Source organism: Brachyistius frenatus, unplaced genomic scaffold, assembly GCF_029030835.1.
Source record: "Brachyistius frenatus isolate BFR_SWC_R1_liver_20210118 unplaced genomic scaffold, ASM2903083v1 Contig_21, whole genome shotgun sequence".
In the NCBI taxonomy this organism is placed as follows: Eukaryota; Metazoa; Chordata; class Actinopteri; family Embiotocidae; genus Brachyistius; species Brachyistius frenatus.
In genome coordinates, this window is record NW_027210620.1 from 5,321,626 (window position 1) to 5,340,171 (window position 18,546).

The 18,546-nt window shown below is 40.1% G+C and overlaps 1 protein-coding gene across 1 annotated transcript; it reads left to right on the forward strand.

Moving 5' to 3' along the window:
* Window positions 1-6,168: 6,168 nt before the first annotated feature.
* Window positions 6,169-18,342, forward strand: LOC138619844 (transforming growth factor beta-3 proprotein-like). Its single transcript, XM_069696649.1, has 7 exons — window positions 6,169-6,945; window positions 10,986-11,149; window positions 13,917-14,046; window positions 14,275-14,382; window positions 14,891-15,056; window positions 15,158-15,311; window positions 16,291-18,342. The coding sequence occupies exons 1-7, from the start codon at window positions 6,600-6,602 to the stop codon at window positions 16,447-16,449; spliced, it is 1,227 nt and encodes a 408-aa protein (XP_069552750.1). The 5' UTR covers window positions 6,169-6,599; the 3' UTR covers window positions 16,450-18,342.
* Window positions 18,343-18,546: the final 204 nt, after the last annotated feature.

The window sequence follows — 18,546 nt, forward strand, 5'->3', positions numbered from 1 at the left end:
ATCAGCTTCCTGTCTAGACTCTGCATGAGGAGGCCAGCTCTAACCTGGCCGGTGCTGTGACTGTGTGTGACTGTGTGTGTGTGTGTGTGTGTGTGTGTGTGTGTGTGTGTGTGTGTGTGTGTGTGTGTGTGTGTGTGTGTGTGTGTGTGTGTGTGTGTGTGTGTGTGTGTGTGTGTGTGTGTGTGAGAATGCAGACAAGCACACTACCATTGTGCTTGTGTGCAAGCTACTAATGTATGTGTGAGCACAAACCTACATTATCTCTTAGGGAGACTATTTGCACACTATCATTGTTCTTGTCCAAACCAGAGAACACACATTAACCTTTGACCTCCTCTACCCACTGTCCAATATCTGTTTTTAACTGGACTGCTTCCAATAAAAACTCCTTTTTGTCTTTTTTTTTTGGTGGTTATTTTGACACTTTCTCTTCCACGCGTGCCAAAACTGCCGCGATTCCAAAAGCCAATTTCCTCATTATCCAGCTTGCTGCACTTACGGGAATACAGAGGTGGGGGTGTGGAGGGTTAAAGTTGGAGGGAAGTGGAAAAAAGGCCTGATGTGGTTTTCTCTGAGATTTCACACGAATAGAAAGGATAAGGTAGTAAAGAACCTAAAGATTCCTCTTCCTTCCTTCTTCTTTAGATGTCCTACTACAGCAGATCAGCCTAATAACCATTAATGTGGTAGTGAAAGCTGAGTTTAAGTCCAAATGACATAAAAACAATGCTGAAACCAGAGAAAGTTAAGTCCCTGAAAAAGAATCCCTCATGGTTTGGTAACATGATTAAACTGAGCTGACAGCCTCTGCCATCAATCATTCGCACGAGCCCTGCCATTAGTAATCACAACAAACATCACTGAGCGCAGCAACTTTCATGCCGTCTTACTCCCACTGAGTGCTAATCCAGAAATGCTAACTCTGTTTAGCCTGAGCTCTGGCAGTATTTGTCTGGAGTGTGAATCAACATCATGGCCATTGCTATTTCATATTCATGCAGGTGCCCAATGACACCTTGTCCTTTGTTCTCCAAAAGGCCTTAACTCAGCAGATCGCCACCCCTTCAGACCCAGATGTAAAGTGAACAGTCTTCACCTCTGTGACATCAGACCAGCGCAATATGCCAACTTATGGAAACAAGCCGTCACAAAGTCCTGCCAAAAGACGCAGCTCCATGTACGGCAGCCAGAGAGCTGGGAATAACTAATGACGAAGCAGATTTATATAAGAGAAAATAAATAAATTAATAAGCGATGAAACAAAACTATAGGTTTTATTTTTGGAGTATTTAATACTCCAGTAATCAATATTCTATATTAAAGTATAATAATAAAATGAGTATGTATAATGTGAAGGGGTCTCAGGTTGTGATGGGGAATTATGGTGGAGCTCCACAGGCTTTTGTAGCCTCTTTTAGCAAATTGTTTTTGTTTTATAGCAGGCAAATTTACTGTTTAGTTCTCCCTCATTCTTCCAATTAACTTATTTTCATTAATTCAGGCTCTGATAATCACACTGTACTCTACTTGCACTAGTAACTACGAGTAAATGATCATGTGGTGAAGATACTCTAAAGTAGCACACTAAGACTTTGTTTCTGGAGATACAGCAACTCAAGAGATTGTAAGAACCAAAACAAGAATAAAACAATAGTGACATGCAGACTTACATTCATCAGGTAGTCAGATGTTGGATGCTGATGTTGCTCTGTCTTTGAGTGTCTCTTTGCTAACACATTGGCTGTGTCACTGGGCTGGTTTGAAGGTCCTCTGCCCCCTAGTGGACAAAAAAAATGAATAGTCTTTGTCTTACATGGTAACCATCACGAAACTAGAAAAGATTTAATGAAACATAATTACATTACATTCATTTTGCAGATGCCTTTTTGTCAAAGTTGGTTTACAGTAAGTGTAACATCCACAGTAGCAAGAACAAAATGTCGTCAAACAATTGGAGTGCTTCTGTGTTTGCAGCACATTTACTTAGTTAGAATATGTAACATTTAACAGTATCCCCTATGGTGAATGCTAAAACACAGAGGAAGTGGAGAGTCATAAAGTCAACAAGCTGGCTTTGTAATATTGTTCAGAAGTACCCTGCTAGTCAAACATGACCAAAGACAGTGGGAGCAGCAGTAAAATGAAATAAACATTTTATTTAATTATACAATTAAATGTGTTATTTATATTTATTTGTATCATTTCCCACCATTTGAAGCTGACACTAATCAAAGATACCCGCTACCCTAAACTTATCCATAACACAGAGACATGCGGACGACTTTCATATTGTCACTTCAAGGCTTGTACTTCAACATAAAGAAATAAACCTCAGACACAACAATGACCGAGTGACAGGCAAACTTTCTCCACGTGACCTCACTTTAAGTCATCGTCTAGCCGGTGTGGTGTTCCTTCCCTATGAACATGAATTAAGAAAACTGATTACTAATACAGATGGTGGACAAATGAAATGATTCATTTGAGTTGTAGGACTGTGACATATATACATCATTGTCTCCACTGGTGTGGGTTTTAGGGGGCTCCTGTTAGCATTCCTACCCAGCTGACTCCCCGCATATGACTCACAGACTTGTGGCCCACAGACGAAACAGATTTTTTTTACTGTGCTGGCTTGTTCATGTGCTGTAGTGGGGAAATCTGGCAGGATGCTGCTTTGTATTTGGAGTTTGTCTGCCTCCGTCTAGCCAGTCGTAAGCAGTCTGTGTGCGTGTGTGTGGTCAGATCAGTCTGTCTACTGAGGAGCATGATAAACTCTTTAAAATAAAAACTGTCCTTTGTTTTGTGAACACAAGAGTCACCAATTTACCGAGCTGCTTGAAGAAGTCAAACACTACGGTTGCAGAAATCACTTTGACAAGAACAGTCAGCAGGAATCTCACCTACATTACAAGGAAAAAAGAGGACACATTTGTCCGAGTGGCGACCGGCATGTGTTTTTGTTTTCATCCTCCGGTCTGCAGCCGCATTCCTTTTCCGTGTGTTGTGCGAGACGGAGAGATTGCCGGAGAGTGACTCACTAAAACCTGACCCAGCAGTGAGGTAATCACTGGAGGGATGCTTGGAGTAAAAATGAACTTTGATGCTGATGTCTGGGATCGTGTCTAGGAATCCCCTAGACAGTCAGGAATACTACAACGCGTGGGTGTCATGGAGGACTTTATGGTGACGTTTGGCGTCTCCTTAGCAGAGGCCCGTTTCCTCTCTTTCTTCTGACACTCATTTGGGAGTAATTTCTGTGCACCAGACGAAAGCGTTGTGATGATGTGTGTACGGCCTTCCAGTGCCGACCCCAAAGACCCATTACACAGTCTCTCCACATAAGGAACTTGATTAGAAAAACTGAAATACAAACTCAACCCAGCTGATAGAAGATCATCTATAATTCTGCCCTATTTTTTTTTTTTTTTTTTAATGTCTAATAAGATCAGAGAAGAAGAGTGGTGTTGATTTCAGATCCAGGTTTTCTAATAAGTGACTTAATAATTTTGCAGAAATAATAGTCCAACTAAATAAAATGTACTATCTTTTTAAAGGTAGAATTTCTAGTTGGGCTATTGTATCAAATTACATTAAGTTGTACAGGTGTACCAAATAACATGGCCACTAAATGTAGATTTTTATACAACATGATCGTGGATGTGTTTAATGTGTGTGTGTGTGTGTGTGTGTGTGTGTGTGTGTGTGTGTGTGTGTGTGTGTGTGTGTGTGTGTGTGTGTGTGTGTGTGTGTGTAGACAGACAGCGACAGTAGATAGTTTGTTATGCAGCATCACCTGCTGGCTTAATGGAGAACTGCCAACACGACTGATGGAGGAGGAGATGCACACAGCAGCAACAGAAATACAGAGCAAAGAGCTGCTTTAATACCATTAAAACAGCCAAAGTTCAGCTTAAACTACAGTTCATTTATTGAAAGGAAAGTGAAATAAGACTATTTAAGTAAAATGAATATTCACTGAAGTTCACAGGGCATATTATACTGAAAGAAAATCATCCTCAAGAAGAAAAAGATATACAAGTCTACACGATTGGTGAGAAGAAGCAATCAAATTACTTTGTGTTGTGTCACAAATATTCCAAACTCTTCATTCAAATTATGTCCAAATTTTTTCAGATAACCTCTACTCCCAATGCGACCAAGTATGTATGGAGGAGGACTGTGGGAAAGTGGCTGAGGAAAACCAGGGACCTCGGTGTTTGTCTTAAAATAGTTTCACAATGGCTGTGCAGACGTGTCATTCTGCAGACGTCCGTTCTCTTTGACTCTACAAAAAACGCCCAAACACCCATTTTAGTCCATTTTGGGTTTGGATTGCTCACACACACCACTGAACGAATCACGTTATGAATGAAGACCTTTCAGCCAAAACTGGGAGTGACATTACTGGAGACCACTTTCAAAACAATAACCAGATAAGAAATACAACAACAACAAAAAAGAAGAAGAAGAAGAAAATCCTGTGACCAAAGTATCAAAGTCAGCAGATACGGAGGAGTTTGATTATTAACAAAAAGCTTTCACAGTTCGCCTGCTTCAACATCACAATGTCACAACTTATATCTGCAGTTGGTTTAAAGAACCGCGAAGTCAAGCAAATGTTTTTTTTTTATGTTTAACTGTAACTAAAGAAAACTTGACATTATTGAAATACCAATAGAGAATCAAAACAAGTCAAAATTATTATAGATTCTGCAGAGTTCACAGACTGTCACACTTTCCCCAAGTAGGTATCTGACAAATTAATAGACAGCAATTGAGTGTATGAGATGGGTGCATAAGTCTGTATCAAACATTCCTTTTTAGAGTATAAAGTGGAGTTTAGTTAAAAAAATTACCTTGCTCTAATAAAAATTTTAAATACATACTTCATATTCATCTCCAACTGCAGCAAAATTAATCAATAAAGTTTGTATATGGTACACTTATCCACCTGGGCTCATGACTGAGAGCCAAATATTTACCAAGTTTGGACATTCTTTGAAATCATTCTTGCTATGCAAACTGGTGGGCAAAAGAAACATGCCAGACCCCATGTTTGGGTACGGGGCCTCCAGCGAGTTGAGTGAGCTTTGACCTAAAATAGGTCTGAGAAATGTGGATATGCTCTATGAATAGAGATAAAACAGACTGCAGAGGGAGAGAAAAAAACTGCAAAGATAAAATAACTTTAGGGCCTGCAAATAAACCTCCAGGCATCAGGACAGAAAGAAAAAAAATGAAATCTGTGTGGATGGTGGTTTGCAGAGGGCATGGGAAAATCTGCACTGACAGTGAGGAAACTTGGGTTCTTTTGAAGAGTAATGTAATCATGTAGCCAGAATGTGAAGATTGAAAGGATTTCTGTAAGCTGAGAGCAGCTTCAGACAACAGGATTAGTCCTGTATTGTTAGGCTCTTTGTAAGAAGACGGCAACATAAGAAGAGCAGACAAATAGACACGACTGTGAAGTATCACAAATCATCTTTATGGAATTTTTATGTGTGAACTTCGTGAACCCGTTTATTGCCATTGTTAAAGTTTCTACAACCGGATTGCTTTTTCTCCAAGTCCACATACAGACACAAAATAAATAATTGGGCTTTTATATTTCAGAAAAGAAGAAGCTTATTGATAACAATTTGCCATTTAAAGAAAAAGATGTACCATCATAAGGATCTGGGAACAATGTATTATAGATAATTCGACCATTTTTCAACTGATGAGAGATAAGGTCAGGATCTGTGGGCGCCACAACTTGCCACTAGAGGGTGCTCGGCCCAGGCCATTTACAAACCATCATCAAAATAGACGATCAGAACAGACATCAGCTGAGACCGTCAAATTTGGCGGTACCATCAAAACATAAAAAACCATAAAAGACCACAAGACCAAATCTGAACCGCATGTTAAAGCCTTAGCAAAGACACGTATCACAGCTGAAAACTTTCCAACTCCATAGAAACACAAAAAATGGCACACTTGTCTTTAAAAAAACAACAAAAAAACATGTTTGTTATGTCAAAGTTGACGACCAGTGCATCGCATTGAGCCCCGTTATGATTTGGGCGCTCCCGGGTGCCTGCGGTCCCTCCTCCATCAAACGTCAGAAACGAGCGGTATAAAACTCCTGTGAGCCCATACCGACCGCTCAAAGTCGCACATACCTCGTTAACGTGACAGCCTGCGGTCTGCCTCCTCCACAGACAAATAAGAGGCTCTAGATTTTAATGAGACAGACAAGAGGAGAGATATGCCGAGCCGGGGGACGATTTAAGTCTGCTGGATTGCGCACAAGTATGCAAAAGAAAAGTATATTTGTACCGGATGAATTTCATATATGCGGGAGGGTGTCTGTTCGGGACTTTAAAGTGAGCGTTGTCTAATGGGGAGAGCACAAACCTGGATTTCTGCTGACAACAAAAGGGACTGCCACGAGAATTGAGCGAGGAGTTTTTCATCATTAGTTGCCAAGGAAGTTAAAGCAGGGTTTATTATCAGTTTGATTTGATTTAAAGGCTGGTTGACACGGACCTCGGGAGTCCGCGCTGTGAATCTGCACATTTCATCTACCGAGCGAACCAAATGCATTGAGAAAGATGCATTTGGGTAAGGCTTTACTGTTTGTCCTCCTCCTCAACTGCGCGACACTGAGCTCATCCCTGTCAACTTGTGCCACCGTGGATATTGACCATGTGAAGAGGAAGAGGGTCGAGGCGATACGAGGTCAAATTCTGAGCAAACTCCGACTGACCAGTCCTCCGCACTCCCTCGGACCGAGTAAAATCCCTTATCAAATCCAAGCATTGTATAACAGCACCAAGGAGCTACTGGAGGAGCTGGGGAGGGACCGGCAGCAGAGTTGCGGTCAGGACAACACAGAGACAGAGTACTACGCCAAAGAGATATACAAATTCAACATGGTCTACGGGCCGCCAGAGAGCAGTAAGTATTACACTTTTCTTTTTTTTTTTAGCCGGCCCACTTGCTATTACTTTCTCGTTTTCGTGCCAGCAATCAGCGTGTCCATGGTGCGTAATTATGCACAAAATAAAGAGTGTATGCCTAAAGCCTAAGCCGGTCAGCTGCACCCTTGTCAGAACTACAGCTAAATTATGTCATTAATGATGACTAATGATATTTCAGCCTTGTAATAGCAAACCTGAGTCTTATCACCGAGTTTAAAAATATAATAATAAATTCTAGCTTCTTTCCATCCAAAATTCAGAACCCTTGCAAGAGAAATGCAAATACCTTTCATTTGTGAAATGTTTAACTACCAGACACAAGTTGTCTCCTATTTCACCTAAAATGTCCTGACTAGTTATAGTCATATGCAAGTATAGTGATGCCTCATAATCATCTCAAACACAAAGTAAACTCAAACTCAAGGTGAGTCCAGAGAAACATCTGCACTTTTTTTTTTTTTATTTCAACACACTGAGGATCTGAATCAAAGAATAAGCCAAACACATTTCTGAGCTAACAGGGCCTTTTTCTCTCCTATTATCTTGTAAACCTGTAAAAAAAAACAAAAAAAAACATGTCAAAGCTCTTTAGGTTTTGTAAAACTGAAAGCTGAACTTGAAGTGCACTGAACTAGAAGATAAGCTTTCTTTCTTCAGTGTTCACCAAACTGTTTAAAGTCTGAACCTGTGTTCCAGGAAATCACTCTCCTCCTACTCCTGACTCTACTCTTCTTCCTCTTGTTTCCCCCCCTCCCCTTCTATGGATCATGTCCCTCTTCCCAGATGTTGCCATTTCCTTTCCAGTTAGGTCCAAATGAGAGGGACATCTGCCCAGGCGGATGGGGATGCCTTCAGGAGAAGGAGTAGGAAAAGTTAACAGAGGTGGACAGGAATAGTCAGATGATGGCAGGACCTCCCCATTAGCCTGGATAGAGGGATGTCTCTCTCCCATGGAGTCTGTCTGCGTGGGGGGAGTGGGGTTCCATGAAGCCCTCACACACACAGACACGGGTGGCCCAGGAGAATGAGATCACTCACTGCAGTGCTCAGGTTTAACTTTGCTAAATTGAGTGTGAAACTGAGCCTTAAACCTGAATGACTCCACTATGCCAGTAGGTAACATTTCACTGCTCGGTTTATAATAAGCTTTATTTTGAAGTTAAATATTTGTTAAAAATAGTCAGTGAAGGCTGGTTTGGCTCACATTCTTTCCTCTTTAAGTGACTTAAACCTCTATTTGACACAATTATTTCCCCTGTAGAATTAAAAGCTATGAACTGGATGTGGAAAACTGGTTCTGAGAACGACATGTGTCAGTGCTGAGAACGACATGTGTCAGTGTTTGCAGGAGACTCGAGCGGCATTGTGGTCTGACGGAGTCTGGATTACTGAGAAAGTAGAATAGGATAAATGCTGTGCGTGCGCGAGAGCCGGAGAGGGCCTCACGGTCGAGAGCAAAGCCAAGACCGTTGCATCACAGTCCCTTTGAAATCAACAGGTGTTTCTCAAAAGACCTATTTTCCCTCAGCAATGTTCTGTTTTGAATCTAACAAAATGGTTTTGACAAAAACGTCAGGCGGTAGGTGCCTCGAGTTGATGTGCTCATTGCTGGATTCAGAGCCACACTGAGGTACGAAAGACAGATCTACATTTTACATAACAGCTGGATGAAGAAGACAAGTTGGTGGGCAATATGGCCATAAAATAACATCACGATATTTTAGGGTCTTTCTTCCATAACAATATTCTTGTTGATATAACAACATTTTTCGAACATATATTTTAAGAACATACAATTTCAACAAAATAAGTGTTAAAGTTTCAAATATCAACATAAAGGCAACAGTTTAACTTCAAATATTCCGTGTAAATTGACATCTTACCGTAGTTTGTTTTACCACTCTACTGAAGTCGCTCTCTTTTTTGCAATGAACTCCACCGTGGAGTTGCTTTCAGCCATGTTTGTTGTTGCTGTGCGTAAGCTACATCAGTAATGTGCGTCACACTGTAACGTTCCCCAACAGTGTGATGTCATTACAGTACGTCAAATATTGCCATTACCATGATATTCATTTTTTCAATCAGATTATAAATTATACAGTTTATTCCGAATGATATGGTATGACTCACCCTTAAAGAAGATAATGTCTTCATTTTCTTTTAATGTAACCTCATGTAATTAGAAGAAAAACAAAGGGAAAAAGGCAGAGAAAAAAGCAAAAATGCCTTGTGTGTCCACAAGCATATATTAAGTCACCTAACCAAAACTAGCTAATGTGATTTTGATCAAATACTGCTTTCAGTCATTTTATCAAGAGCTCAAGCAAAGCAAAGACAATGACAAACAGGTCATCTTCCAAAAAGGATGCACATCATATAGTTTCCTTACATTTTGGACAAATCTATTCAGGTTTTAACTGATCCAAAGCCTCTACATAGTAGTTTTCAAAAGATGTGTCCAATTTCTCTCCAACAAGTGCTCCACTTTAAACAGCAGAACACGTCATTAGTCAATGCCCTCCAGAACGACACAGAGCATTTTCTGATCTAATGTCCCGGCCTGTTAGTGTTACAAATCCCTTTTTGAAGAATAACACTAAATCTCTTTTATGAGGTGACAACGCGATGGTACAAATAGAGCTGGGTTAGGTCCAGGGATTGCTCATGGTTTGCCTTAAAACAAGTGCGTTAACATTATTTGTAATAAAATGACCAAACTAGTTCATGAAAGTTAGGGAAGCTTTGTTGTCATGGTTACATGGTTTTCTTTACAATAAAATGTTTTCATAACACTTGAAGGCATTTGTCCCAATCAGGTGCTGGTATGCAGATTTCACTACCTGGCTGTTTCTCCTGGATTTCAGTCAATACCCTCATATTTACCATACAAACACAACAATGATATCAGTGTTATCGCCCAAATCTCAGCAAGAAAGTGAATTATAATATTTAAAAAAAACATGAAACTATTCCTTGAAGATTGGGTAAAATCAGTAGGCTGTGACTGAAGCCAGTGGTGACAGGCCATGGTCACCTTCACGTGTTGCCCTACGAGGAATAGCAGGACTAGAAGACAGGCTTTGTGGAATCAGCTTCTGACTCTGTGCCAGTGGCATCACTCACTTTACCCTGGTTAATGTGGGCAAACATACTTTTTCTTTGAAGGTAAACTGAGGCAACTCTGCGAACCACCATGAGTCCGTGACAGGTGCAAATGAAGCAAAAAAGCTGCTAGAAATTGCTGCATTGAGCGGCTGGACAGCAAACATGGGAAAGATTTCCTTTTATAGCATGGTCTGCAGAGACGATCTGGCATATGTCAATGACTGAGGTTGGTTTGTGGAGAAGTCCTCATGGTCAGAGAGTGCTCAGGTCCAAAAAGTTGTCAGTGGGACTGAGAAAAGCGGAGCCTTTGATACGCAGATACCAGAGAGGTAACGTCATACTGAGCTCAATGATATTGCTATTTCAATTACAGCATTTTCATTTCCACCAAATATAGACAAAGTGTGTTAGAGAGACACAAAGGAATTCTGATAAGGCAGGCAACACTAATTATTCACTGTGGGTTGATAAATGTAGTGCCAGCCACTAAAAGTCAGTGGGTCCAAGATCAATTGAGTTATGAATAAGATAAGAGGGTGAAAATATGATCTAGAGTGTGAAATTATGATGCTTACTGACATCTCACATTGGGCTATCAGTCAACCAAGTACTGTACCTTTTATTTAAATGTTGTATATTCATGCTTTCTAATGTCAAGCTCAGACACAAGCGTACAATATAATACAATAAAGACTAATATTTAGGGTCTTTTTACAGAACTCATTTAGAAATCAAAATTATGAAAGTTATTATGTCAGAATTGCTTCATTTTTGAGTCCAGTCTGGTTCACTGTCACCTTCTACATCCGAGAACTTCTGTCCTGTCAACTTTGAGGGAGTTTCACAAAGTGTGTCCGTGACTATACACTGCAGAAATTTCCAAGCTTTTTTTTTTCCTTGTCTTTGTTGCAGATGACCTACTTTACTGCCCGAAAGGCATCACCTCGAAGGTTTTCCGTTTCAACGTCTCCGCCATGGAAAGGAACTCAACCAACCTCTTCAGAGCAGAGTTTCGAGCTCTCAAGGTCCCAAACTCAAATGCAAAGAGGAATGAACAGCGGATTGAGCTCTACCAGGTGTGTAAAGGTACCGTTTCCTTGTCCTTCTACCCAGATCAATGTCAAAGCTTGTCAAGGACAAGAAGCCAAATCTTATTTTTCCCCTGGATGTAATCTTTGTACAAAAGAATATAACTACACTGAATTTATAGTCTGTCTAGAACTTATTGTAAATCAGCTGGTTAGTTCTCAAAAATATTATTTCAGGCCCTTACTGACAAAAAGAACCAATCACAACAAGATTGTGGTTGCAGGTAACAGCCAAAGCTAAAAATCACAGCAAGCCAGCAGAATGTTTGCAGAACAAAGACACTGTTACTACAGTACAAGTTGTCCAGATCGAATATAGTCCCAATTCCAGAGGACTTTGTTTTGAAAACAGCATGTCAAGTCCATTAAGCTTTTGAAAAACAACTCTGGTCTGCTGAGTGCTAAAATGATGAAACACACAAGTTGTAGTTAACATTATTCCCCCCCCCCACACACACACACATAATACTGTGGGTATTGTTCAACATCAACTCTGTTACTTTTTTCCAGTGAAATGTGTTGCAACAATTCGTAATGTAAATCTCACATCAGCAGAATATGCTTGTAATGCAAGAAGATTCACACCAACATCACACCACTAAGCCAGAAATTACAGAGGTTTTGTACACTAGCACGTCTGTATGTGCAGAAGGCCTTAATCTGGTGGTCAGTGTTGTGTACGACAGCAGCACGGGCAGGTGCTCTCATCCCAACAGATAAAAAACATTTTCACCACCAGTTTCAAACACAAGAGGAAACACAACCGAAGTGTCAAATCCCAAGTCTGATTCATCCAAACACACGAGAGGGTACATGTGCATTGTTTTGCTATTTATTCCAGACGGGGCCGACGAACGCAGACTGTGACTATAGCTTTGCTCCAACTACGATCAGCCTTCAAAATAGACATCTTAATTTAAAGCAGGGTGTTGACCTTGATAATTTTAACTAATTTGCCATAAATTCAGTTCACTTTAGCAGAAGTGTCTTTTAGAATAATTCCAAAGTTCCAAGAAAGTTTTTCAGGAACAGTTAAGTAAAGAGTATAAATATAAACATCTCCGGTACCAGAAAATCTCAGAGCAGTACAGACCTGTAGCAGAGCTGGGATGATGTATCATCTTGAAGTAGCAGGTTTCAGTGTTTCTGCTCACTCCTTAGCCAGGCTCCCTGGACAGATGAAAACACAGTCACTGTAGTGTCTAAAGACTGTCCTTTCACACCACCTACTAAATATTGTTTGCAAACCACAATTTATGATCCGTGCCTTTTGTTTCTTTGAAACATTTGGTATCAATGGTCAGCCCATATCACTGATTGACTTTTAGTTCTGCCTTGCTATTACAGTGAAGAAAATGCCAAGAAAAAGTACATTTTTACTTTTGTGAAACTGTCTAACAATCTTTAAATTAACTGGAAAGAAAATTAAGACTGATCTAATATTACAGACAAGTTAAAAAGTTCCTTGTGAAGCTGGCCCCACCTCCCTTGTTAGACTTGTTAATTAGTTCCTTTGATTTTGAAACACCTCCAACCAAAAACTCCATGCATGTGTTGTTGTTTTGTAATCAGATTTCATATGTTTTATTGTGTGGAGGAATAAAATATCTAATAATATAATGTGAAACGGGTTGCTTAAGGTGACAAACCAGCAACTGCAAAATCATGACTTTTAGCTTATTGGTTTGGTTTTGGGACACACATTTGCTGTATGGTTTGACATTACTGCTCTCAGCAACATTGCTCCCACCAACAACAAGCAATATACAGGCAAAGTTAGCAACTGGATGAGTGAAGAAAGTAGAAAGGTAAATTGCCAGAGACATTTCCCCAAAAAGGAGAGGCAAACCGAGTTAAAAGAAGAGTGAACATTACTTGCATGTATCAAGGGGACAGAAATGTCTCCAGCTGTAAGCAAATGTTGGTCCGCGTCTGTTGGGTGTGTATGTTGACGGTGTGGACATTTCAAGCAAATATAGTAAACGATATTCGCTAGAAATGATTCGATTATCAATTGGAAGACCCCCCCCCCGCCGCCGCCGCCGCCGCGCGCGAACGCACAACCGAGAGAGGAGCGATTCACTCGCGCGTAAAATCGGACACAAATGCCATCGAACTTTAAAAAACCCTCCTATTTGACAAAGCCGATGAGAAGCATGTCTTAGGCTACCTTTTTTGGAGATGAGGGCCGCTGTTTCCTCTGCACGTCGAACATCAAACTTCCTGATCTGGTGTCAAAGTTAGCCTTTGATTGTCGATGTGCGGGTGCACCGTCCGCTCGGGGCCTCTCTCTCAAATGACTGCGCACACCTGTGGTAGATTTACCTGGCAGAGTTTGCACTGCTCGTCACTTTGTTTACTTTTTCAGGATTTTCAAACATAACTTGGTACTGTATTGGTATTTTTTTTGCAGGTTTCGGCTGTATCTAATCCTGTAATGTAATGTCACACCGTAACACGTTGTACCGGAGCTGCTCGTTGCATGTTTTCTTCTCCGCTTAATAATGGTGGTTGGCAAACAGTTTGGTGCATTACTGCCACTTTCTGGCAACGGTACTAATACATTATTACCATGCACCCTTATAAACATGGGAAATAAAACAGTCGCATAAACTATTTTTTTTTTTCTTAATGACCCTGACCCACCCCTAAGTGATTTGAATTCATGCTGGATGTTTAGAGATGCTGAGTCCGCTCTCTTCTGCCCTGTTTTGTTTATTTCAGTATTGAGAGAAACCTTATTATTACCTTGCAGATTGTGAGGCCAAATGAGCACATCAGGAAACAACGTTACATTGGAGCCAGGAATGTGCTGACCAAAGGTACTCCAGAGTGGGTCTCCTTCGACGTGACTGAAACAGTGCGGGAGTGGCTGATCAATAGAGGTGAGACTGAGGTCACCTCATTTCATAGCAATCAGCAATTGTTTCCACAAACTATCATTAGGATTTATGATTTTTTTTTAAACTATCATTGGGATTAATAATAGCTTGTTGCATAAGCTTTCATAAATTGTAATCACCCCAGGTTGAAATTCAGAAACGTGACATGGATTTCTGTTACAAGTTGAAATGAGAATGACAGTACTCCTTCCCATGATTGTTTGCCGTCAGGCTCAAATCTGGGTTTGGAAATCAGTGTGCACTGCCCCTGCCACACCTTCAACCCAAATGGTGACATCATCGACAATGAAAACGAGGTGCTGGAGGTGAAGTTTAGAGGTGGGATTCAACGGCATTTTGCCAGAATTATTTATACCAGATGTTAGTCGCTCGTTTCGATCTAGTAAATGTACATGTTAATTAATTCTTGCTGTCAACCATTTTATCATTCCTACCCCAGTTTAAATGGGTGTTATTGCATTCTTTGGTCATATTCACAAAACATGCCTTAATTCTGGTATATAATCCAAGATTATTTGTATAGTTCTCTTTTTAGGGAGTTTGGTATGAAATGGTTTAATTAGAGGTGTTGTTGGTTGTTTTCTTATATTGAATTGTATAGTTAATTGCATTGACGTTTATTGTAGGTAAACTGTTGCCTTATAAAACTTTTGGCTCAGTTCTATTTTTTTCTCTTTTTTCTTAGTGCTCTCATTTCTGCATTATGTAAGAGAGTAACAGGGATGGCAGTTTCAAGCTCAATAAATTTGCTAATTAAATGTCAAAATGGAGACAAAGAAAAATACCATAATAGTTAATGGCTGCTTCAATCATGTTTATGACTCAGGCGTTGATGGAGATGAGGAGCACAGTCGCCTGGATCTGGATCATCTAAAGAAGAGAAAGGAACAGTATCTGCCTCACCTCATCCTAATGATGATCCCGCCCCACCGCTTGGACACTCAGTCCACACGCAGACGAAAGAGAGCGCTGGACACAAACTACTGTTTCTCGTAAGGGTTGCATTAAGTCCTAGTAGATAGTACTTTTGAAAGATTTTTCTTAGATGGTGTTAATCTTATAACTGTACATCTGTTGTATATCCTCATCACAGAAACACAGAAGAGAGCTGCTGTGTTCGCCGGCTCCACATTGATTTCCGGCGTGATTTGGACTGGAAGTGGATTCATGAGCCCAGTGGTTACGATGCCAATTACTGCTCGGGGCCCTGCCCTTACCTGAGGAGCTCAGACACAACGCACAGCTCGGTAAGACGGACCTCGCAGGGAAAGTTTGTGAGGCTTTAAGCAGTAAAAATTACAACAAAGCATAAACATATTTTGTCATTTACCTCAAGTCGTAAATTCCCATTCAGTTTTATTGGTCCAGATTTTGAGATGTCCACCTTTGGAACACTTGTGTGGAGGTCTTCATGGGCCCAAAAGGCACTAAATCTGGCACGAATCCACAGAAGCTGACATGTGAAAGTTTATTTGCTAAAAAAGGGAGATCAGATCCAAAATGGGGCCTGAGAGTATTGATATTCCAACCAAAAGGACATTGAGAGAAAGAAAACCAACTCTGCTCACAATTTCTGTCACACTTTATTCAGTTCAATTTTATTTATATAGCATCAAATCACAACACAAGTTATGCCAGCGCCCTGAACATAGCAAACTCCTTACAATAGAACCGACAACATTATAGAGAAGAACCCAACAATTCAACAGCAAGTCTACAGAAGCAATGTCCACATTCCTCCCTCAGAACAGTTTTGTTTGGAATTACCTTGTACTGAAGAAACAATCCTTATAAAACTATTTATTGTGTAGTTTATTACTAAGCTGGGTAATGAGGTCAGTTTTTAAACCTCTTTCATTTTATTGTTTTGGTTATTGACGCCACACTTGAACTACATGGTTACACGTACATGTACAAAAGAAGATCCTATCTGGCAAACACGTTTAGATAAGCAGACAGCCTTTTGTCGACTTTAATCTTTGAGAAAATCTGAAATTAAATAGATAGAAAATTGTTTATTTGATCATTAATGATCTCTGTAATGCACCTCAATTCTATGTCTCAGTATTTACAGATATTTCTATGATGTTGATTTAAATTAGCCAGCAAATTACAAACACTTTGTCTCTCATCATACATGTGTACAATACAGTTCAAAGCACAACTGTAAATACCACATGAAACAAAGTTGTTGTTTTTTTTTCTCCCCACTGTGCTTTTCAATAGCTGCTGAGCCTGTACAACACTTTGAATCCAGAGGCATCCGCCTCCCCCTGCTGTGTCCCTCAAGACCTGGAACCCCTCACTATACTCTACTACTCTGGACGAACCCCAAAAGTGGAGCAGCTCTCCAACATGATCGTCAAGTCTTGCAAGTGTAGCTGAGAGGACATGAAGGCGAGGTAGTGCGGCAGGATTTTACCAGGTACAGACCAAACACATGCTTGATGACTTTTGGACTCTTAGCTGTGACAAATACTTAAACTGATCCTGTGGCCTCATGGCTTAGATCTGAACACCACTCTGGAGGTCACATGTTTTTTAAGGATGCAAATTCTCTCAAAAACTTGAGATCCATGTTTTTTTTTTCTTGTTTTGTACTTTTGCTCCCACTCAGTCAGTTCTGGATGACAAGTAGTTTAACTTCAATCTTAACCCAAACTCAAACATAACCGCACTTAGTCTTTCAATCCAGGTAAGACCTGAAAATACTTCCATCTGTATTTGTGAAGATGGACAACATACTAAGGCTAGATAGCAGAGCAGCTGTCAATGACAAAAAGAAAAAAACAACATGTAGCTGCTTAATTAACAATGACTAAAAGAGACTATTTTCTTCTTCAGAGCTGAAGAAAATATTCCACAAAGTTACTATTTCTACACTGTCAATAGTTCAGCTTTCTTGTTTGTAGCCTTAGTATTATGTTGTTAAAAATCACAAATATTAACGGTGCTCTCCTGAATGGTCAAAGAGTCCTTTCAGGTCAGACTATTCCTTGAACTTGCCTTAAGTTCCCTTTGCTTCAAACAGTGGGCATTATCTTCAAACACAAAAGGAGAAAGGACAGACTTGCTGCTGTATCCAAAGCCATAGCTGTGGTCAGGGAAAAGGAGAGCTGAGCGAGAATGCCTGTTGGATTTGCAATGGAAAGTCAATGAACAAAGAAGTTGGGCCAAGCTTTTCCTTTTTTTGGCCAGCCAGCAGAAATGGCCTTTTTTTTTCCCTCGGTGCATCTATTAGAACCGATGGAAGAAGAAGAAGAAGAAGAAGAAGAAGAAGAAGAAGAAGAAGAAGAAGAAGAAGAAGAAGAAGAAGAAGAAGAAGAGGAAGAAGAAGAAGAAGAAGAAGAAAAAGAAGAAGAAGAGGGGACCTGTATTAAAGGGAAGAATTGTGATGGAAACTAGCCACCAGCACGCTGCCATTCACTGGAAGTTTTCATCCCGAACAGGTTCAAATTATTTTTGGGACATCAAACAATATACTGGAAACAGCTGTTGCGCAACAGGTTTTTATGAGATTTCTTTTACATTAATAGCAGATTTAGTCTTTTATGCAACTTGTCATATAGTGATTGTTTCACTAACTGGGAAGGAAATTGACATGTAACTCCATTATCCACAATGGAAACAGTATTACATTAAACTATGGGTACTGTTACATTTCCTTGTGATTTAGAAAGACAATGAAACCTCTTTGTCCATATACAAATTAGTTTAACCTGTTGTATGTGATCCAGTGTATGTCTGACTAAAGTCTTATGTTTTACAAGGTGACAATCCCCAGGAAGTTAAATCAGAGCACTTTTCTCCAGCAATAACAGGAAATGTAATATAATTTAAAATGTCGCTGTTTTCTTCTTTAAAAAAAAAATCCTACTCCTCTATCAACTCACCTGTCACCTTTCACTCCAGCCAGCTGACAAGGACTCACATGTACAGTCAGGACTCGGGTGTTCACAAAACACTGCAGTCTTTCATTCCCTCTGCTCTGTCTCTGTTTGTTTTGGTGCTCTTTTACAGTGTGAAGCCCTAATGGAACAAAAATGAAGAGGGAGGGGGGAGGGGGGGAAGAGTCATAACATGACAGTGGCTGGATGTACAGTTAGACCTCATTTTCTCCGAGTCAGGAGAACGACTCTGAATCCCTGTACTGTTTGAAATTTGCCCGGTCAGAGTCATCTAGCCTTTAGATGACATTTAGATGATGTTGTTTTGGCAGTAATATTGTTTTGATTGACTTGTTGATCATGATTGTTATTAAAAAGATAACATGCAAAACTGTATGAGCCCTTTTTAAACCATAGCAATCCCTCCAGTATTTGCCTTTATATTCATGAAATAATCAAATGTAACAGATCTGCAAAAACATTTAACTCCAAATTAGGAAATGATGAATTTATCCCTTGGTCTTGTCTGCCATATTGAAATGCTATTTAAAATGCCATTTTCTCATAATGTTTTGGTTCCACGCAAACATAATTT

Bases quoted from the DNA above. Each gene is read 5' to 3' on its own strand.
- LOC138619844 (XM_069696649.1), top strand. From the start codon at position 6,600: ATGCATTTGGGTAAGGCTTTACTGTTTGTCCTCCTCCTCAACTGCGCG. The intron at 15,057-15,157 runs GTAAGGGTTGCA...TCCTCATCACAG, and splicing joins GACACAAACTACTGTTTCTC to AAACACAGAAGAGAGCTGCT. The intron at 15,312-16,290 runs GTAAGACGGACC...GCTTTTCAATAG, and splicing joins CAGACACAACGCACAGCTCG to CTGCTGAGCCTGTACAACAC.